This window comes from Hypomesus transpacificus, chromosome 24, assembly GCF_021917145.1.
Source record: "Hypomesus transpacificus isolate Combined female chromosome 24, fHypTra1, whole genome shotgun sequence".
Taxonomy (NCBI): domain Eukaryota; kingdom Metazoa; phylum Chordata; class Actinopteri; order Osmeriformes; family Osmeridae; genus Hypomesus; species Hypomesus transpacificus.
In genome coordinates this window covers 5,033,727-5,054,932 of record NC_061083.1, presented here as the reverse complement: position 1 = coordinate 5,054,932, position 21,206 = coordinate 5,033,727, and the positions used below count along the sequence as shown (strand labels likewise).

General features: G+C 47.8%; 3 protein-coding genes across 6 annotated transcripts; all 3 read right to left on the bottom strand.

The window, feature by feature from the left end:
* Nucleotides 1–109: 109 nt before the first annotated feature.
* Nucleotides 110–12,213, bottom strand: LOC124486529 (solute carrier family 12 member 2-like). Its single transcript, XM_047048200.1, has 26 exons — nt 11,410–12,213; nt 10,308–10,430; nt 9,990–10,065; nt 9,028–9,123; nt 8,681–8,820; nt 8,269–8,379; nt 7,963–8,071; nt 7,437–7,564; nt 6,984–7,068; nt 6,686–6,840; nt 5,594–5,701; nt 5,348–5,471; nt 5,005–5,106; nt 4,740–4,895; nt 4,318–4,417; nt 4,015–4,126; nt 3,726–3,866; nt 3,243–3,349; nt 3,000–3,079; nt 2,609–2,749; nt 2,305–2,427; nt 1,954–2,065; nt 1,673–1,759; nt 1,451–1,586; nt 1,104–1,171; nt 110–899 (listed from the first exon to the last, which is right to left on the bottom strand). The coding sequence occupies exons 1-26, from the start codon at nt 11,884–11,886 to the stop codon at nt 764–766; spliced, it is 3,333 nt and encodes a 1,110-aa protein (XP_046904156.1). The 5' UTR covers nt 11,887–12,213; the 3' UTR covers nt 110–763.
* Nucleotides 12,214–13,103: 890 nt separating this feature from the next.
* Nucleotides 13,104–14,496, bottom strand: LOC124486701 (testis-expressed protein 43-like). Of its 2 annotated transcripts, none has more exons than XM_047048469.1 (3): nt 14,285–14,496; nt 13,915–14,023; nt 13,104–13,706 (listed from the first exon to the last, which is right to left on the bottom strand). In XM_047048469.1, exons 1-3 carry the CDS (start codon nt 14,317–14,319, stop codon nt 13,491–13,493), a joined length of 360 nt encoding a protein of 119 aa, XP_046904425.1. In that variant the 5' UTR covers nt 14,320–14,496; the 3' UTR covers nt 13,104–13,490. The 2 variants fall into 2 exon arrangements, with proteins under 2 accessions (XP_046904425.1, XP_046904427.1); XM_047048471.1 differs by having other exon boundaries at nt 13,111–13,706; nt 14,228–14,493.
* Nucleotides 14,497–14,617: 121 nt separating this feature from the next.
* LOC124486640 (GRAM domain-containing protein 2B) lies at nt 14,618–20,842 on the bottom strand. Of its 3 annotated transcripts, XM_047048377.1 has the most exons (14): nt 20,623–20,842; nt 19,036–19,152; nt 18,723–18,810; nt 18,546–18,615; nt 18,269–18,372; nt 18,063–18,158; nt 17,801–17,872; nt 17,396–17,476; nt 17,133–17,232; nt 16,819–16,956; nt 16,508–16,595; nt 16,281–16,385; nt 16,015–16,096; nt 14,618–15,266 (listed from the first exon to the last, which is right to left on the bottom strand). In XM_047048377.1, exons 1-14 carry the CDS (start codon nt 20,748–20,750, stop codon nt 15,225–15,227), a joined length of 1,311 nt encoding a protein of 436 aa, XP_046904333.1. In that variant the 5' UTR covers nt 20,751–20,842; the 3' UTR covers nt 14,618–15,224. The 3 variants fall into 3 exon arrangements, with proteins under 3 accessions (XP_046904333.1, XP_046904332.1, XP_046904334.1); XM_047048376.1 differs by lacking the exon at nt 14,618–15,266 and having other exon boundaries at nt 15,819–16,096; XM_047048378.1 differs by lacking the exons at nt 14,618–15,266; nt 20,623–20,842 and adding an exon at nt 19,441–19,588 and having other exon boundaries at nt 15,819–16,096.
* Nucleotides 20,843–21,206: the final 364 nt, after the last annotated feature.

Below are 21,206 nucleotides of genomic sequence, written 5' to 3'. Positions count from 1 at the left end.
ATCAGATTACGCTTGCGTTTGTGTAGCCTACGGTTAAATTTGTACAGATTTTATGCAATACATCTCAAATATGATGTTTATTTTCACAAGTTTAATTTCACAATGTACAAAATAAGGTTAAAGAAGAATACAGTAAATGCTTTTTCATGTACCATTTAAAGACAACAGAAACATATTCAAACATTTTCCATTCTAAAAGAAAAACATTAATAAATTACCAAAATATAGAAAATATATCACTAAACGTATAAGCTTGTTAATATCAAGTGTATTTCAAGCACGCTCTAGATTCATTCTGGCAGAGCCATCAGGCTACTGATAAAGCACTTGTCATCCAATAGATTTATTACAATTATCAGTGACAGGCAGCCATTTTATTGCCTTGTTAATAAACATACATTCAAACTTACCTCACACAGCATGCAATTACTGATGTGTAGTTGTGTTGTACACACTGGACACATTTACAACATAACACAGCATGAAACACTGTCCTTAAAGCCCAGAGAAAGAGGATTATTCTATAAAGTTAGCCCCTCGGATAAATAAAACAACAATTCAAGTGTAATGTTACATAAAATCCCAAATGGTACAGTTCTTCATTGAAACATTAGTACTGGACAAAATTGAAGAAATACACATCAGAATTGAATGTGTTCGTTTCACAGCTGAGTTTGGTCCCATCCAATTAGCACCTCCCTAGACTTTAAGCGATGTTCCTTGTGGGAAGGTTAGCGTGTGTGTGTGAGAGACACCAGGTGCGTTACGAGTAGAAGGTGAGGACGCTCTGGTGGTTGCCTCGGACAAGAAGGAGAGGAGGCAGGTCTTTAGACAGGGTCTCCAGCCAGCACATGTACAAAGCACTGGACACAGTACCCTTCCTGGCCAACGGCATGCTCCTGGGAGTAGACAGACAGGCAGGTAGTCACACAGACAGGCAAACATACAGAGAGACCGACAGATAGACAGACAGGGAGAGGGATAGACGGAAAGAGAGACAGCGAGACAGAGACAAACAAAAAAGCAAGTAAACGCTGATGCAACAAATTCATGCCATCAATTTATACAAGAAAATAGATAAAGGTTTTCATGACAGTACTTACATAACAATGAGTTTAGCTGTGCTGGAATACTCCTTGAGCAGTTCATTCAGTCGTATCTGTCTGTTAGTCTGTGAAACAGAATACAAACCCTCAGACTATCTCATGAGCAAGACTCCATCTCCTTCACTTTTCATGTATGAGTATATTCACTGGGCCTAAAGAGCTCCTGTTTATGAGTTGATAAACTGGCATAGTATAATCCACCCCATATTATTTTATGTCATGCTTTATTTAGGCTTGCCCTAACCAAACATTGGTGCTGAGTGTGTGCGGTGTCTGTGTGTGATGTGTGTGTGTGTGTGATGTGTGTGTGTGATGTGTGTGTGTGTGTGCTTCCAGATGTAAACCTTGGCTTTGTATAGTTCCAGCTCGTTGTCGGTGATCCTCCATGGCTCCTGGGCCTTTAGTCTCTCTGCTGCTTCCTGCTCCATGTCCTCCTCTCTCAGCCTGAATGGATCCACCATCTCCCCGAAGCTAAGCACACTGACACACACACACGTCTTAATGTCTCATCATCAAATTCCAATCGTCATGACATCGTCGTCTTGTCCCAACAGAACAAGCCTTACTTGTGTTTTTTGGGCTTAGTGTTGATGTCTCCCAACACGTTTATGTCAGAGAAGTCGATCCTAAACTTGGTTAGCAGAGCGGCCATTCTGTTGGGGGTCAAAGAAAAGAAGAATTAGAACTTACCAACTTCTAGTCTTCTAACTAGTTTTCACAACAGTTCACTGTTATTAGACCTATTTGACAATTATAAAATGAGAAACTGCAACATTACATGGTTGACTGAATTCCAACCGTGAACGTTGTCAACTAACTGATCATCAAAGTTTGAATCTTCACTCACGCTCTGCGATCACGGTCGATGCGGTTGATCTTCCCACCAATGAACAGGCGAATCTTACAGTCCTTCCACTTCTTCTTATTGGTCAACAGGTATGGAATAAGCAGTGTCAGACCTGCACACGTTCAAAACAAAGTAAAATCATCATCTGATTTGATTTGTTTAAGCCTCGTTCACAAGCAGTGTCACATAGGGCTTCACCGATGCCCAGATCAGAACCGACAGTTCTGTTCTCATGATGGCAGTCATCCATACCTAATTCTAACATTACATATCTCATCTCAAAGTATTTACATACATTATTAACCGCTTTAAATGCACGGCGATAGCATGCTAATCACGCCAGTCACATACCTCCGTCGTCAAACAGCCACCAGACGTCGATGGTTCCTTTGCTTTGTTTCTTCTTGAACTGCCCGCTGGCCTCTAGGAGGCGCTGGTCTGTCAGGCTTAGGGGCGTGGGAGTGCTCTTTGTCTCTGTTGAAAAGACACAGAACGGATGAAGTGCAGCTATAGATCAACGATGATATCTCCACCATCTAGGCCTCGTGTCCTGTTTCAAGTTGATGATATCTCCACCATTTGAGCTTGTGTCCTGGGTTGAGATAAAGCCTTGTGCTACCAAGGCTAGGAGTGTGTAGCCTTCCCCTGGACTCACCTAGAAGAATGAGCGGCCAGATCTGGGTGCCAGCGGCCTTGGATGGGAAAGAGTCGATGTCAGGGTCCTTCTCCATCGTGACCGACAATACCACATCCTTCGTCTCCAGCGGGGGCTTCTCATTGGAGGACAGGAGATCGTCTACGGAGAGGGGCAGGCATACACACACATGCGTCAGTTGCATCGATTGGTCCTTTATAGACACACACAAGGGTGTAGGTTTCCGCTGTTGGGTTTGGTTTAGAATGTTCTGAAAGATAACTGCCATTTTCACCCCGCCCCAACAAACGCCAACAGGTAAACCACACCAAACCAAAATAACACAACAACTGCTGGCTGTTGGTGTTTGTTTGGGCAGTGTGAACTGGCGTTTAAGAGAGAGGGTACTCACCCTGACCCGGGATGTGAGAGATGTCCAGCCCCTCCTGCAGTCGGATGAGGACCACGCCGTACTGAAGGTCAAATGCATCACTGGAACACAAACACGCCAGTTCAATGGTTTCTATTGTGAATGTACCGTTTTTTGTGAACGTGTGAATTAGGGAATGCTCACATACAGTATGTGAATGTGTGAATGTTTCTATTCTTTCCTCTCTTCCTCTCGGGGAGAGTAGTTGTGTCTGTCCGTGCTTACTGTATGGTGTTGATGTACATCTCCACGTCCCTCATCTCCCCTTCGCTCCAGTTGTTCTTGAAGCCCAGGACCAGCGTGTTGGGCTTCAGACGGCCCAGGCCTGTAGCCTGGTGCAGAGGAACACAGACGTAGGAAACTTCACATTCGCTTGATCACATTTGGGTCAGTCAAAAAAAGGGAATTAAACACGTTTTGCGTGGCGAATTGAGGTTTGTGAAAAGTCTCAAAAGAAAGGAAGTTCAAGTGATCACCAAAGCCCTAACTCAACAGATGCACAAACAAGGTGTTTTGTGATGTTTGATGGATTGAGTACCAACATAGCTACAGTACCTCAACAAGTATAATAGCTGTGTACTGGAATAAACCTTGTTTAGGTATCAGTTGTTGCACTACAGCACATGTGGGTACAGTTCCGCTGCTGCCTACCGTATCTGAGGAGTTTGATGCTACAACAGCCAAGCCCTGAGTCTCCTTTAAGGTTACCTGTAGAAGGTACTGTGCTCCATGTCTGAGGCTTTCAGCGAACACAGGTGTATAGAAGGCTTTGATGTTCTTCTTCAGAAGCCAGCGCTGGTAGCGAGCATGGTCGTGCGACATCTCTTTGAAGTTCGGCCTACGGGAAGCCTAAAAGGACAATCATCACCAAACGATCACAAGCGCTTCCTCAAGTGGGTAAGGTTACACAGGAGTCGTGTGGAATTAATCTATCTGTGCTTGTTTGTGTGGTGTGCTTTTGCTGAGGGATTGTGGTCGTTCCGGTTCTGTTACAAACCGTTCGGACGTGACCACAGATCATGAGGCCGATGTTCTTGGTGAAGGCGTGAACGAGGTGGAGCATGGCGGGCCGGGCGTTGGGGTAGCCCGTCATCACCAGACACTGAGGCCTGGGGGAGGAGTCAAGAGAGGAGAGGTCGTTCCTAAGCCTTGACATTCTAGAACGTTCACTGACTCTGGAGCTGACACTAGAACATTCTAGAATGTTTATTGACGTCAGCTGAATTTCTTGTATTCTTGATGGTTTAGAATGCAGCGGAGATGCCAGCGCTGATGTTAGTTTTTGTTAATAGAGCAGAACCTGAAATTCTTGACGTGGTCCTCCACTCCAGTGAGGTGCAGACAGTGAGTCAGGGCCTGGTTGTAGATCAGAGCTTGGGTTGACGAGCCCCAGTTCACATCTTGTAGCAGAGAAGAACAAACACTAGTTAACACTACTGGAGACCACAGCTATGAAGTAAGCTGTATATCTGATACACAACAAAAGTAACAGTTCACATGATCAAGATCATCTCCGAATAATAGTGTTCATTTAACAGATGTGTTCTATACAAATCGACATACAGAGAAGGATTCAAAGCTGCGACTTTTTAACCGTCCCTTAAACGCTCCACCTCTGAGCTTTACCCACAACCATCTCGCAGGTTTTTCTGCTATGACAACGACTTACATTCCTGTTCTCTCATATACATTCTAAAGAGCTACGTAGAACATTTGGTTTACCGGGTTTCTTGTAGCTGACGTAGACGTACAGAGCCAGGACGATGACGTTGGTAACCAGGGCCGCCCACCAGTTGATCACAAACATGACGACACAGCACAGCACAGCGCCCGCCAGCGACACCCACTTGTTGAAGTACTTGAAGCTGGGACGCCACCCTGTAGAGGGTCACGGGAATTGATGGGTACCCCGTAACGCTTTGGCATCGAAAGCAAATCATGACTGCAAACGGGCCCGAGACGGTGTCAGCCAATCAGAGAGCCTCACCAGGGGAGTTGCCCAATGAGGCATGAAACACCGAGAAGTTGATGAGAGCGTAGGAGGCTAGGAAGAAGTTGGAGATGATGGGCGCGATGATGTTCAGCTCAGCTACAAGGAGAGGAAACACACATTCAGAACTACAGTTGCTGTGTGTAAACGTCAGCTATTTAACTTTTTCCCCCCACCCACTATACCTTTTTACCTTTTTATTTCTGTGTTTTTTATCTATCTTACTTATTTACTCATGTGTATTCATGACTTGGCAGGACTGGCTTCTATATCACAAGCAAAGCAGGAAACGTGGATCTCTGTGGATCTTTGCTGAACAGTGATTGGCCAGTAAACGCACCAATGAGGATGAAGGCGAGGCCGATGCAGAAGGTGAGGACATAGCCTCTCAGTGGTTCGTTGTTCTTCCCGTAACCCTTAGCGAACACGCCGAGACCCGGATAGATGTTGTCCTTACACAAGGCCTGCATGCACACGCACACACGCAAACACAGACGCACATATACACTTTAAGTAGCTCACTTATGTTGGCCACGAGAGAAATGATGTGTTTGTGAGCGTGTGTGTATGTGTGTCGGATCCAGACCTGGAAGACTTTAGGCGCACTGACAAGTGAGGCGAGAGCCGAGGACAACGTGGCTGAGAAAATCCCTGCTGTGATCAGGGGTCCAAACCCAGACACTAGACTCATCACCTAGGCAACACACACACACACACACACTGCCTCTCTTTACAACCCGCATCACAGTTTCTAATATCATAACAAACTGATGACCATGTGACCATGTTAAAGAGGTGTTGCGTGTGAGCCATGTTACATACCGCCCCTGCGTTATGTCGTTAGTACGTGGAACAGCCACACCAGCATCATAACAACGGCTTCATGCTGCAGCGGCATGTTAGAATACAGAGAAGAAGTTAGTGGAAAGGGCTTTCCATGTGTTGACACTCGTGTGTTGAGGTCATAGATGCTGATCGATGGGCATCTGTGAAGCCCTCTGTGACATTGCTTTTAAAAAGAGCTAAACAAATCAAACTAGATTTGTTATAAGGACCTTTATTTAACGTAAGCATGGATCGTTGATTATGTATGGATCAGTGATTGAAGACTAGGAGCATTGTCTATCCCCATGCCTGTTTCCCTGTCAGGCTGGTGGACGTGTGTCAGTTCAGCCCTGCCAGTACTGGGCTGTGGCATGGGGCAGCCCTGCACCGCTACGCGCTGTGGTATCAGTGTCACAGCGAGGGGTGTGTGTGTGTGTGTCTGTGTGTGACTATACCACACACAGGGATTGGAGGACAGGTCAATGCTCTCATTCACGGTCAGACCCATCCAGAGCCTTGTGACTGCAAACAACTCAGGCTGTGTTGTGTGGCTGGCTTTGTTTCAGCCCAGCCTGACCGACCCCCCCCCCTCCCCCTTCTCCAAGCTGTCGGAGAAGGAAAATGGAGAAGTGAAGGATGAGGGATGGATGGTTTGTGAACCCTATGGAGACTCCCCACGTGTCTCAAACAAAATCACCAGATCTCACGCTGGCCTGAATGCAGACATTACAATATCTAACGTCCCTTAGCTAACTCAACTTTACAGTTATTGGAGAGTTTTGTGTTTGAGGGTTTGGTAAGCTGTTTGGTTAAGCTAGCGTGTATTTCAGCACAGGTCGCCCTTTACACTGACCTGGAAGTCGTTCTGCAGGCCGAACTTGCAGCCGCCCTCCTTGCAGATGGAGAAGTCATATCCCAGCGTGCACGCGGCATCCGTGCAGTTCTCGCTACTCACCATCACCATGGTGTCGTTATGGTCACCGGTGGCATCCCTAACAATGCAGGAGCCTGCGGGGGACCAATCAGGACACGGTTTTTAGATGATGCTCCGTGAGGTAAACCAGTAGTATAGCCGCGAGGGGGCCTGGGGGATCCTGAGCTTCCATCCATCTGCAGTGCTGAAAACGTGGATCTGTTCGAACCCAGCTCACCTGTAGAGACGGTGACCGCCAGGTAGGTTAAGCCCGTGATGAGGATAGCCAGGAGAGTGCCTTTGGGGATGGCTGACTGGGGATCCTGGTACAACAGAACAGACACTGTGGTAAGGGCTCGGATGGTTTGAACATGGGTGTTCATGGTTAGCAAGGTTCACATTAAGTTCACACTTGTTTCTGCTGCGAGGTGCTATGTAATCGGTTGGTTGGGATGTTATTGTTGCGCTGCAGTTGAGGTATAATTGTTGTTAACCTTGCCTGGTAACTGAGATGTGATTACTTTGCACTGTGCCTGATAATCACCTTTTTTCTGCTGTACTAAACCTACAATCACTGTTTGTATTTTGCTTTGGATGAAAGTCTCTGCTAAATTAATAAAACGCCATAGTAACAGTGAGACAACTGGGTTTCTGGACGTCACATGACGCTGTCATGTGAGCAGGCTCTTACAGTGAGGTCTCCAGAGATGTTGGCTCCTGCCAGGATGCCTGTGGCCGCGGGGAAGAAGATGGCAAACACAGAGAAGAAGGTCTCGTCGTCACGGAAATCTGGACCCATGTTCTCCATCATGATGGCAGCTGCGAAGAGGCCACGGAGGAGAGAGAGAGGGATGAAGAGGAGGAGAGAAGGATGGAGAGGAGGAGAGACAGAGGGATGAAGAGGAGAAGAGAGAGAGGGATGAAGAGGAGGAGAGAGAGAGGGATGAGAGGAGGAGAGAGAGAGGGATGAAGAGGAGGAGAGAGAGAGGGATGAAGAGGAGGAGAGAGAGAGGGATGAAGAGGAGGAGAGAAAGAGGGATGGAGAGGAGGAGAAAGAGAGGAATGAAGAGGAGAAGAGAGAGAGGGATGAAGAGGAGGAGAGAAAGAGGGATGGAGAGGAGGAGAAAGAGAGGAATGAAGAGGAGGAGATGCAGTTGGGGTTGCGTTCGAAGGAGAAATGGTTGGGGGAGGATGTCTTGTTGACTGAGATCTCGAACCTTTGTAACCGAAGAAGCCCTTGGGCTCCTTGGCCTCCATTGGGATGCAGGTTCCTATGAAGTAGTTGGCAATGGCGCCCAGCAGAATGACCAGGAGCACAATCTGAGCCTGGAGGGATGATCAATAAATCAATCAATCAACCCATGGATTGATAAAGGATTCCCCCCAAAGGCTTCTCCCTCTGACCCCATGTTCCTCCACTACACATTTTGCAGCATTTCACCGTGAAGCTGTAATGATTGGCAGGTGTTTGTAATCCCTGACTCAGGAGGCGTGTGGCAGCCTCCTTCCCGGTGGTCTCTCACCTTGGCCTCCCACTCCATCCCTGCCACGGAGATGCCCAGCAGCAGGATGACGGTCAGCGTGCCCACGATACGGATGTCATTCAGCTCGTCTGTCATCAAGGCGTCGATGTCCTGCCAGGGAGGGTGACAGGAAGCGGTCAGCATGCCTCGCAGTGACTGAGAGGGAACGCTCTCATGGATGAATGACTGGATGGATGAATGACTTCAAGGATCCACATATAGGAGTGAATTCAGACATGTTGGAATAAAATATTGCTATTGCTTTTCCCTTAATTTATTGGACGGTTGGAGAGAGAGAGGGGGAAGACATGCCGGTGTAAACCCTGGCTCCTGTGGAACCCAGGCCTTTAAAGGAACGCACACTAACACAGTGAGCTACCAAGCCACCCCAAAGAGTACATCTCTTTCTTACATTCAGCATCTCCACGACTGTCTCAGCAAAGCCGACCACGTACATGGCCACGGCCACAGCGTTGGCAAAGGAGAAGATCAGGCCGATCGAGCCTCCGAACTCTGGCCCCAGACTCCTGGAGATCAGGTAGTACGCTCCCCCTGGTAGACAAGAGACATCACACGACTCGATGAACAACTCCCGTTTTTCACTAGGAAGTCAGAATCAATGCACCCTTGTGAATTAGACTATTCAAGACATAAGCCAAAAGCCTTAAAACTATCATTTAAATGATAAAAGGACTGCATCCCCTGATTCCATCCTGCTAAAAGCTTGTGTCTGTCAGTAGTCCCTCTGGTTCTGCTCACCTCCTCTCACGAAGCCGTTGGTTGCTATGGCAGAGGTGGAGAGGCCGGTGATGGTGGTGACTACCGTTGCCATGAGGATGATGGCACATGTGAGACCTGACAGAGGAACAAGAACATGGGTCAGCTGGTAAGAACGTCATCCTGCCTGTGACTTCACAACCCCATGAACCCTACAACCAGGGCTCGTAAACAACTTTTTTCCTCACTGTCCCAGTACCGTGCAAAATGAACCATCTCAAACTGAACTTGACCTGTCCCAAAATGTAAATTCTTGTGTTTTTGCATTTTGACAATCATAAGTAAAGCATATAGTTGTGGCTTAGTTTAATGTCTGAATTTGAAAGTGAAAACATACACAATAGAATACACAATGTTCTTGCTTGTTTCATGGTGGGGCTAACACAATTCTTGGTGTGGCAGTAGTAAAAACGGTTTGAATTTTTTTTCTCGAAAAAAACTGTTGAAAAGAAAAGGTTGAAAAAATGTTTCACGGAAAATAAATCACAAAAATGTCTAGGGAAATCTGTTCCCCCTGTGTTCTTAGTGTAAAAGACTGATGTATATATGTATGCTACTGTGATCATTATGTATAACAAGTTTCATCTATACATCAGTCTTTTACACTGAGAACACAGGAGGAACAGATTTCCCTGGAGACCTGAGGAAAGTGGTTCCCCCTCCTGTATATTACAGTCTGGCCATTTATAAAGCAATACAGTGATGCTGTCATTGATGAGTTCCTTCAATGTCCTTGTCCCTCCAACAGTACTTGTTGAGGACTCTACTATACTCTACTGTACTCTATTGCAGGGCTCGCAAACAAACTTCCATCCCGAAGTGCAAAATTAACCGTCCCAAACTGAACTTGACCTGTTAATTTTGAGCCCTGCCCACAACCCCACACAGGGCTCTGCAGCACAGTATGCCCCAGCTACCCTGCACTGTCCTCAAGGCTTACCCACCGATTCCAGCCTGACCAACGATCCAGGACATCCGGATAAAGAGCATCACTCCCCATATGTTCAACATGCAACGTACCTGCAACACACAACAAACGAGTAACGCACAACCTACAAAACGGTGTAGCTTGATGTGTGACAGCTGGGTATAACTCAGTGGTTAGAGATCAGCGTTAAAGCATTTGACCGCAGAGGTTGCAGGCTCAAATCCCCCCCTTTTGCATCTTTGGATAAAAACATCTGCCAAATGAAAACATTAAAGCTGTGATCTGTAGCTGCATATCTTCGTCTCTACAGGACCTTAATATGAATCCCACTAACCAGAACCCCTTTGACCCAGCCGAACTTGATGGTCCCCCCCTTGGCCTCCTTGGCCTCCTTGGCTGCTGCCACCTCAGCCGCTGCGGCTTCCTCCACGCCCGTCTGGCTCTCCTCAAACGGCTCCTGGGGGGAACACGTTCACATTCAACACCTGATCAGGGCCGTGGGTTCATTTTCCAATGGGGGGGGAACATTTTTTTAAATATAACTGAGGAGGATGCAGCCGTTAAATATCACGTTTTGAGTCAAATGTCTTAGTCGGGTCCAAGTGTTCACATGGTTGTGGCATTTGATTGGCTCTATGCTCTCTCCCTCGTGCACTACATTCTCTTGTGTGTGTGTGTGTGTGTGTGGTGCATGGTGTCTCTGACGTAGAAATGTTTTGTTAAAGAGGTGGTTTGGAATTTGGTGAACTCTTTTGACACGAACTCAGCTGGTATTGATCAACAACAATGTCTTCTTGGTCTTATGGCCATAGCTTAGGAGTTGGACAACAGGGTTTTATCTCCTGATGGTTCCGTGAAGAACATGATATGGTATGACTGGACAGCATTGCTGCAGGGATTCAGAAACGTTGACACTGAACCAAAGACAAAGGCCGGAAGAGAACCAGGACAACATTGTTAGTGGCAGCCCAGGCTGTGATTGGCCCAGAGCTGCCGTGGTCGTGAAGGGGGTGTGGCTGTGTGGGTGGAGGGGTCAGAGCCAGCTTTGTCTGGGAGAATGCGAGGGTCATGCCCCTGACGTCATTCTGGACAACCGAGGAGAGCTTGGGGGAGATCTCAGATAATTCTTTCAGGTGACGTGGAGGAGCAAGGGAGGATGGAGGATGGAGGGTGGGAGGAGGGAGATGGACTGGGTGGGGGCGGAGTTAGGAGAGAACACCTACACCTTCCACAGATTTAGTTCCCACTGAGGCCAACAATGCACAATAGAATAACCAACTGAAATTATTTTGATTGACTCACAATTATTACAAACATTACTTGGCATGAATCGCTTATGTTTTGCCCTAATTTAAAAGGAAATTCTTGTCCTTAAATCTCAACCGTAAACTTATTGGACTGGTACTTCAACACAGAAGATGACGTAGACAGCATACCTTGTCGAGCTCATCGTGCAGCTCCGACAGCGTGGGCCGGATGAGCTTGTCTCCCAGAGGCGCAGCGGTCTGACGGTAGAAATCGATGTTGGGGATGGCGTCGATGGTGTTGTGGCCAAACGTCCTCATGTAGTAGGTGTTGGAGTGGGTGTCTGAGGTATGAGTGTGGCCCCCCGTGGACGAGTGCATGCTGCTCTCGCTCCTGACAGTATCACTGTTCTGAATCATGTCAGACGTGTCCATCGCGCCGCCAAGTCCACCTGGGTCCAAGAAGTTTACCACCCGGAACCGTCCTTTGGCCTCTTCTGCCCCGGCCGGTACCTTGCCCCCAGCAGGCCCGGTATATCCATCTGTGCCTGCCGCTGTTCTCTCTGCAACTGTGGCGGATCCTGCTTCCGTGACTACATCCACCTGGAATCTGCTCTGCGCGGACCCCGCGGTCTTAAGCGCAGGTTTCTGTCCAGGTGATGTTGACATGTCCGCCGAAGGATTGAAATCAAAGTGAAATCCAAACAAAATGCCCAAAAGATACCATTTAATCCACCTTTTTCCAATACAAGCTGCGTGTTCTGTGAACGCAGGAACACAAGCCAAATATGTGCGAAATGGACACCGAGTCGATTTCTACTCCTCTGATCCCCTTTGGTTATGCTGCCGTGTGAAGAGTCAGAGGACAATGAATGGTCTGAGATGCCAACTACTCCGGGAACGTCCCCCGCCAACTCGAGGCTCGAGAGGTCGCGGCATCAGGGGCCATTTGTCCAACGCGTCATTGCGCATGCTTTGGAACGCAGACATGCCACTCCACTTAAGTGATCATAAGCAGGGGGAGCTAGTGAAAATATCAAGTTAAAACGAACTGTTAGCAGGAAATAATGAAGCCTGTTTATGTGGTGGGTCAATTCAGATCATTTGATCAATTTGACTTCTAAATCAGTTGATTAGATCAAAATCTATCAATTTTAGCTATCAGTTTAACATTGTAGCCTACTTTGTAGGCCTACCCTACTCATAACCATCACTGAATTAATTGACTGACCCTGAGTTGGATAGTAGGCATCATTCCTCACAAAAACTACAAATAGAACATAAAAGATGTTTCAAAGTTGTTTTAGGATGTTCCAAGGCTATGTGTTAGAGGAGTAAAACAAAGGGATCTTCTAAGCCCTCCTCTCTCACATACTCACATTCATATTCAGACCTGTTCAATGGTGAGCGATTGTTGTCAGAGTCACTGCAGCATTACCATGGAGAACAAGAGACGTCTGTCACACTCTGACGCTCCCAGGCTCCCAGAGTACAACAGGAAACACAAACCAGGGCAAACAATCATTCTATCATTTAGTGTTATTAGGGAACTGTTTCACTGAAGGACAGTTTGAAACAATAACTGTGTTGACAGTGAAGCTGAAGGTAATGCCTTCTTGAATCACACCTTTTGACGATATAGAATAAAAAAAGCAGTGTTAGGTAATATGACGTCAGGGTATGAATGTCTGTCGAGGCTCCATCAGGATACAATAACTAAACTATCAACTGTAACGTAGCAAAAACTAGTTATGTTCAAGATTAAGAAAGGCAGTATTAGCTCCTGGGGAAAGTGGCTATTTTAACCAACAGCTAAATACTACAAATCAATTGAATACCATCATTTGTGTGAGATAGTGTGACAAAGAAGTCAGTCATTTGATATGAGATGTCTGTGTGTACTTTATTAGTTCAACTGGACTGCATGAGACCGTGTTTGTCCTACACACTAGATGTCACCATTGCCATGCCTCTGTGGGAAGATCAGAGCAGAGAGAATTCCCTCGCTCTGTATGAGTATCCATGACGATGTGAGCATGAATGAACACGTGTGTGTGTGTGCGAACGTGTGTGTCTGTGTGTGAAAGTCACTCATAAGGGTAATGAAAACCAAATAGACAGGGTTTATGACAGTGTGTTCAAAGTTTACTGGGAGAAGTTTTGTCTTCATCTGGAAGACACCAGCCTCTTCCTCAAGGCTGACTCCTGGTTCCTGGTTGTCAGGGCAGACTCCTGGTTCCTGGTTGTCAGGGCAGACTCCTGTTTCCTGGTTGTCAGGGCTGCTGGAACAGGTTCCGTGAGGTCACATTAGAGCTGTTGTACCTGGAGAGGTGCGACGCATTCAGGGCTGTGGCTCCTGATTGGCCGGGGGTGAAGGAGGAAGTGTTTGACAGCTCCTTCCTGTCCTGACCATGACACAGACGCTCTCTGCCTTCCAAGTACAGACTCTCCTCCTGGTCCACGCAGGGGACTTCTACTAGCCCAGCGTTCTGACACACACACAGACAGACAGACACACACACACACACAGACACACACACACACACACAGACACACACACACACACACACAGATACACATAGATACCCCACACATGGACACAGACACACACACATGCATGTATAGAATGAGATGCGGGCCACAGTTGCCATGTCACATGATCATTCATACCATATCATACCCATTCTTCTGACTTACCTTCATCAGCAGTCTTTGGTTCTTCATGTCCTGTTTCCATGGCATCACATAAAGCTTTGGGATCATGGGATGTCTCCTGGAGAACTTGGGGGCATGGCAGTGGCTCTGACTGAATTATGTAGGTCACAGAGATGGAAAATTCTGTCTCTCCAAACGGAAGACTTGACATGGCTAGAGATGTGTTAATTATCATGGGCTCTAAGAAACCAGATGACGTTTCTGTCATCATTTATATTACATAATATATAATATTATATGTTACAAATATTTTATAATACAAATATTATACCAATTCACATGAATCCATATTTACATGAAAATACAGCAGCTGTTCATCAAACCGGTTGTCAGAATCACAGAGCTAACTCACCCATGGACGTTCCTGTTCTCTGAGGCACCAGCCATGTTTGTTGACTGAAAATACTTCCTTAGATACTTGCTAGTGCATTCTGGGTAACAGGTAAGGTTACAGGGAACAAATACTAGCTGATGTGTTATTCAAACCCTTGTCAGCCAACACACAACCATGTAACACACACACACGACTACTCTGGCCAAGTGTAGCCTAGTTCTGTTCAGTGTTTCCGCTGAAGCTGTGGAAGGGTATTGACCTGTTAAGCATTAAACAAACATGACAAATTATGTCATGTTGACAATGCATTTGAATGTTTACAATGATAACAAGACACTATTCTGAGGGAAGTGAGGCATAGAATTAAACAATACAAATTCAAGTTTATTTTAAAATAAATTGTCTCCCGTCAGTCTGGAGCACTGCATCACACTGGTTAATGATTCAACACTCATTTTCTCTTCTCTCTGACCATGTCACACATACAAACGTGTCTCTATCTATGGTATCACCTGTCAGATTCACAACCAGTAATCAGATTAACTAGGCAGAAATAGCCGGATCATACACACACACACAGTCATACACACACACGCAAAGGGCATTAGATAGCTGGTTTGGTACAATTTAAGTAATTCAGGAGATTTTCTGCATGATAGCATTGCACAAGTCCATGTAACCTGAGAGGCCAGAATAGGAAACTACAGGGTCCTAGAGACCTACTGTTATTTAACAGCTGACATAACAGTTATCTTCAACAGGATCAAACCTGTGATATGCGAATTCTAACACATCATTCGGTTCATTACAAGCACCAAAACGAACAAGAGCAACACAGGACCCATAGTCTCCTTGGTTGTTTGTTCTTTGTCTTAAGCAGATTCATCATGTCTTGTTCCAGAACATAATGCAGGCAGCAGGATGTGTAGTGTGTCCTGGATGGGTACTGGATCAGCCTTCACTCTGACTCCTCCAGCAGCCTCTGAAGGTTCCTCTGGACCTGTGAGAGAGTGGGAGAAGGAGAGGGAGGAAGAGCAGGAGGAGGAGGAGGAGGAGAGGGAGGAGGAGGAAGAGGAGGAGGAGGAAAGGGAGGAGGAGGAGGAGGAGGAGGAGGAGGAGGAGGAGGAGGAGGAAGAGGAGGAGGAGGAGGAGGAGGAGGAGGAGAGGGAGAGGGAGAGGGAGAGGGAGAGGGAGGGGGAGGAGGAGGAGGAGGAGGAGGAGGAGGAGGAGGAGGAGGAGGAGGAGGAGGAGGAGGAGGAGAGGGAGGGGGAGGGGGAGGGGGAGGAGGAGGAGGAGGAGGAGGAGGAGGAGGAGGAGGAGGAGGAGGAGGAGGAGGAGGGGAGAGAGGGAGAGGGAGAGGGAGAGGGAGAGGGAGAGGGAGAGGGAGAGGGAGAGGGAGAGGGAGAGGGAGGAGGAGGAGGAGAGGAAGGAGGAGAGGGAGAAAGAGGAGAGTGAGGAGATAGAGAAGAAGGGAGGCAGAAGGAAGAGGAGATGGAGGTGGAGGAGGTGAGGGAGCAGGAAAAGAGGAGAGCCAGGATGTTAGAGGCTGATTCATAGGCTTCTCTCAGTCTAACACCATCACGGTGGAGACAGATCCTCCACAGACGAGCTCCTCTTACAACTGACGCACGGCAGACGTCCTGCTCACGATCAGTTACTATAAATGTTTGATTAAGAAGACAAGCTCGTCCTCATGTTTCAGCCTGGTTTAGCAGACAGCACACCGGAGAACGAACCCCACGTCCTACCTTCTCCAGCTTCAGCAGGTTCAGGGTCAGCTCGGAGTAGAACTCAGCGTTCACCTCGGAGTTGGCTCGGAGACACTCGTTCCTGAAACAGTGACCGGAAGAGGAAGCAACGCGTCACTTAGAGGTGCTGCGATCCCTTTTCTAGAATCAGCTCGCACCCATTCAGGGCACATTGCAGCCCGTCTAAACTGATAGAATGACGTGGAACATATCGAGAGGGCTCACTGAGATGAATTTGACCTTTGACCTGTGACCTGTGACCTTACTCGTGGTGAGAGAACTCTGTCATGGAGCCCAGAGTGGTCAGCCTTTGCTCCAGAGACACGATCTTCAGCGCCATGAAAAAGGAGGACAGGACCAGGACACACACTCTGCATCAACACACACACACACACACACACACACACATGAATCACTAATTGCTGTCAACAACTAACAAATCTGTCACTGGGCCAAAAGGGTGCATGTCCGCTGAGGCCGGGTGCTGACTCACAGGAACAGGTAGATGAACAGAAGCATGTTGAGAGACCTGGGTTTCATGGTCCTTGGGTCGTACAACAACTCAGAAGACGTTATTGAACCTGTTATAGAAATATTCAGAATGAAGTCCACATCATTGTCTAGCTACAGCCGTCCAGTAATTGCAATCATTGTGATTGGATGCTTCACAAATTGGAAAGCCAATCGCTGTCTGGTATGCACAGGTCAATCTTAAAAAATGTCTGTCGGAGGACTTCACTTCATATTATTGTTATTATAATAATCATTGTTATCATTGTTATTGTGTTATTTTTTTCTGTGTACTGTTGCGCTGTGCCTCCAGTTGGAGCTGTGGGTCCTTGTGGAGGTGCACGCTTGGGGGGGTCCCAGGGCCAGAGAGGCCTGGGGTGCGCTCGCTGGTCTTCAACACCTCCAGGAATGGAGGGAGGGTCGCGGAGAACTCTGCAGAAACACACAAGGTCAAACAAAACTGTACTGTCAATTCGCATTTCTTGAAAGTATCCGATAGCTCTAAATGTTTGGTGTGCGTATTTCTATCTGTACTACGGCTAGCACTTTGTTGTCGTGTGAATCACGCGAAAGAATCCGCAGTGTCAGGAGGACGGAGGTTTGCTGACCTGAAACCTTCTCGCATTCTGGTGATGAGTCGGACCTGCTGCTCTCATCCATGTCCGGTCCACCCTGCCTCACTGCCCCATCCAGGTCACTGAGGTCACACTGGAGGCAAGACATGGAGCACAGTGAGAGAGGATATCGTCGGATAGACGGGTGTCTCCGTGTGTGTGTGTTCCGTGTGTGTTTGTGTGTGTGTGCTTGTATTCATGCCATTTCTGCATGTGTGTGTATCCTCTGTGTGTGTGTGTTCTGTGTCTCTGTGTACCAGAGGGAAGCCTGCAGGTCGTCCGGATCTGAAGCTGATTCCTGCCGAGGAAGGGAGAGGACTGCTGCAGGGGCTCTTCTCCTGGAGAGAAAACCCCACACTGTCCTGAACACGTTCCGCTCGACTGGCTCCACCGCAGCGGAACACCCAATAACACCGACACGTAATTACAGGGGCATATCTTTACGAGACGGCGCTCAGACGGCACCACACTGTCACGCACCCGAGGCGCGCTCAATTTAGTTTAACTGATACAGCGACAGCTTTCTTATTGACCCTGAACGCAAACTCGAGAGATAAATCAAATACACTAGTCAAATCACACCGTGAAGGCAAAGGCAGAGGAGTGTCTGGAGACAGTTCAGTGGAAGAGATCTTTGGTGGATGTCTGTGTGGGTATCTTACCTCCAGGTGGAGACACATTGACATCAAGATCTTGTAGGTTGTGTCTCTGGACAGGAACGACACAAAAACGTGCTGACAACACCCACACAGAACACACAACACACACACACAAACACAGATCACACACACACACACATACAGGTCAAAACATCCAGCAAGGTTGGATCTAGATGATGTGCTAAAGTACAACATGCATTTCATATCAGCATTGTTATAATCATGCACTGGCAGGACGAAACACATCACATGACGACATCCTTACCCTGTCAGTGGCTGTGGCAATAACAAGAGCGTTTGGCACTAAAATGGCAGTTTTGGTTTTCTTGATTTGAATGACAGATGCCACAGGGATTGCAATCTGGCAGAGAAAGACAGAACAGGCAGTTTGACCCTCTTCTGCCTGCATGCAGCACCACACCAAGCCAACAGCCAGTGATTAATCGAGCAGATATGTAGCTTTGGTCACACCTTGGTGTCTTTACCAAAGACTTTGGAGTGAAAGCAGACCCAGTTCTCTGAAACAAACAATCTGCCCTGGTAGAGCATATCCTTCTGCAAGGCACAGGGGTAACCTGAACACAAACATACACACAAACATGCAGACACACACACAAGCACACACCCCATTCAGGCGTCAGGAAAGCATGGGCTATTGCAATCAGACGCTCGCTTGTAACGTGTTTGTGTTTGGTACTGAAGTGTGTGTTTGTGTTTGGACTGTAACCAGTTCCAGTGAATTGCTTACTTTGCCTCAGCAGTTCATCCTTACTGATCTCTTTGAAGATTTTGTGATAATGGGAATTGGGCTTGGAGAGCTAAAAAAACAAAAACAAATGAAAACTGAAAGAACTGTTTCCTACTCAAGGAGGATGAAATGACACACTCCTCCACTCCCTCTCCTCCATCACCGGGGACAACCTACCTGACTGTACTGGGACTTCTTCCTCTCGATCTTGATTTCTGCGTCACACTGTGTCTGGGACAGTAGCGAGTGGTCAAATGTCTTGGACCTGTCGAAAGAGAAGATGTGCACCCTAACTAACTCAGCGCTAATCTAGGTTGTTCAGTCACGCAGAGGGGCAAATAGATACAGTTCAGCCTGTGTGATAGGCTTGTTGGTAAACCATCAGGCTTCAGTGCACTGAGACGAAACAGTCACTCTAACAGGGCTTGACCACTGTGGCCTTGCAAGTGTGGAAAACAAACAAGGCTGTTTTTGGTGACGGCTGACCCACCTCACTAGAGCGGGCTTCCTCCTCCCAGAATCCTCGGCGGCCAGATCCGGAGACCTGGGCCGGTCTGCCTCACCATGCCGCCTGTGCCTCTCCTCTTCAGCGTTCTCAACATCTGATCTGAAACACACAAAGCCACCAGGGGACAGCCTTGATTTAGAACAGAGACGGATGACAGACGGTGGCTGATGATAGGTGGATTGACTGACCAGCAGATCGATCAGATGGATCCAAACAACAACATCTCAGATCGCCTCAGTCTCAGTTCAACCTATACATGTGGTTTTTGAACGCACATGTTCATGTTTATGCCAACAGAGCGCGGCACGGAATATGCAGCCGTCCACACAACACCCGTGAAAGCCAGGGAACTTTAGACACGGCCAACGGTAATCCGCCTCTACTCACTGGTAATCCTGCGAGTCATTCTTTCCCCTGACGCATTTTCTCACTTCCTCGTGTGCAGGTGAACGGCGTTCAGTCTGTTCAGTCATCACCGTCAGTCTTGTGAAACTGGCGTTAACTAACCTGCAGCCTAAAAAAGACTGCCCGGGGCCTGTTTTGTTTTTTACACCTGGGAGGGGAGTGGCTTCTGAGGCCACGAGATGCAGGGTTCTCGGGTGACTCTACCAATCAGGTGGAGCAGAGAAGGGAACAGAGGGCCGGGGCCCTGGAGGCCCAGAGGGCAGTGGCGGGAGTGGGGGGGAGGGGGATAGGCTGAGGTAACAGGACCATACACACCCCTCAGGTGCAGTCTGTACAGGACTGAGACCCTTCATCAATGCCAACTGTCAACAAAAGGTGTGTGGGCTATTTCACTTCCTTTTTGTAACCTTAAATATACTCACTATGTGCTCATATGGTAATCAACGGAGTATGCAGGTTATCTTGTATTGTGCTAGTAAGGATGTAGACTAGGTTCAGACATGGTATCTGTGCTGTACTATAATGCCTGCCATATTGATGCTGGTCTGCCTATGATTTGCTCTGAAACACTTTGCTTCCAGTTGGCCTGTTTGCTGACTGGACTGACTGGAAGACAAAGTCCCTTGGACTTGCTAAATTTGTCAACACACACACAGGCTTTGAACTTTGAAATACAAACATGCGTCCACTGTTGTTACAGGGTCTATTTGAGGAGTGGACATGTAGCCTGATTCATTCATTCCTGTTCTGCCTGACGTCGGTCTTGTACAGTAATGAACTTCTACTTTGTAAAGAATTCCAAGGCACAAGTACGGAGAAATAATGTCTAAATCAACTCACCAGATAAGAACCACGTAGGCTGAGGCCTTGCCACAGCAGCCCAGGTTCAAATCCGGTCTTGACCCTTTACTGCATGTCTTCCCCTCTCTCTCTCTCTCTCTCTCTCTCTCTCTCTCTCTCTCTCTCTCTCTCTCTCTCTCTCTCTCTCTCTCTCTCTCTCTCTTTCACTCTCTTTCACTCTCTTTCACTCTCTCTCTCTCTCTCTCTCTCTCTCTCTCTCTCTCTCTCTCTCTCTCTCTCTCTCCCCGCCTTTACTGTCACACTTCAATTACAAACCCTCCAATAAAGCATGAAAAATACCCCAAATAGACATCTTTAACTTACCGGTTTTGAAGTTGTGACAGAGCTCTGGGGGTCGGCGGTGAGGCCAGGACAGCACCAGGCTTGGTGACCCCATTCATCCTCTTGTACTGCGAGAGAGCAGAGTCATCGAAGATGCGATGGTTCTCCATCGAGGGCAAGGCTTCTCGTCTCAACCAGACACAGAGACAGAGAATAACCAGCTGCTTCCAGCCGCCGATTGAGGTAGAAAATGCTCAGAGTCAGTCCTGGTCAGGTGGAGGGAGGAAGGGAGGGGGGCTGGTCAGGTGGAGGGAAGAGGCAGGAGGGAGGGGGGCTGGTCAGGTGGAGGCAGGCAGGGAGGAGGGAGGGGGGCTGGTCAGGTGGAGGGAAGAGGCAGGAGGGAGGGGGGCTGGTCAGGTGGAGGCAGGCAGGGAGGAGGGTCTCTCAGGTTGGTAATGTACTGCTGCTTGGCTGCAGCTCTCCTGGGCCTGGCTTTGTGCCAGTCCTGATCCCCAGTCTGCCCGTGGCCTGTTTCTGTTATCAGCTGGTCAGTGATCGACCTGGCCTGCAGGAGAAGCGATCTGATAGGCCGCAGGACTGAGGCAGTGTTATCAGCTGGTCAGTGA

Coding starts and splice junctions, on each gene's coding strand:
- LOC124486640 (XM_047048376.1), bottom strand. CDS start 20,750: ATGGAGAACCATCGCATCTTCGATGACTCTGCTCTCTCGCAGTACAAG. Junction 17,233..17,395: donor GACCTGCAGGCTTCCCTCTG/GTACACAGAGAC, acceptor TCTTGCCTCCAG/TGTGACCTCAGTGACCTGGA. Junction 16,957..17,132: donor AGAATGCGAGAAGGTTTCAG/GTCAGCAAACCT, acceptor GTGTTTCTGCAG/AGTTCTCCGCGACCCTCCCT.
- LOC124486529 (XM_047048200.1), bottom strand. CDS start 11,886: ATGTCAACATCACCTGGACAGAAACCTGCGCTTAAGACCGCGGGGTCC. Junction 5,472..5,593: donor GTGCGCCTAAAGTCTTCCAG/GTCTGGATCCGA, acceptor GTGTGCATGCAG/GCCTTGTGTAAGGACAACAT. Junction 3,350..3,725: donor GAGCACAGTACCTTCTACAG/GTAACCTTAAAG, acceptor CCTCTGCACCAG/GCTACAGGCCTGGGCCGTCT.
- LOC124486701 (XM_047048469.1), bottom strand. CDS start 14,319: ATGGCTGGTGCCTCAGAGAACAGGAACGTCCATGG. Junction 14,024..14,284: donor GAGAACAGGAACGTCCATGG/GTGAGTTAGCTC, acceptor TACATAATTCAG/TCAGAGCCACTGCCATGCCC. Junction 13,707..13,914: donor ACCAAAGACTGCTGATGAAG/GTAAGTCAGAAG, acceptor TGTGTGTGTCAG/AACGCTGGGCTAGTAGAAGT.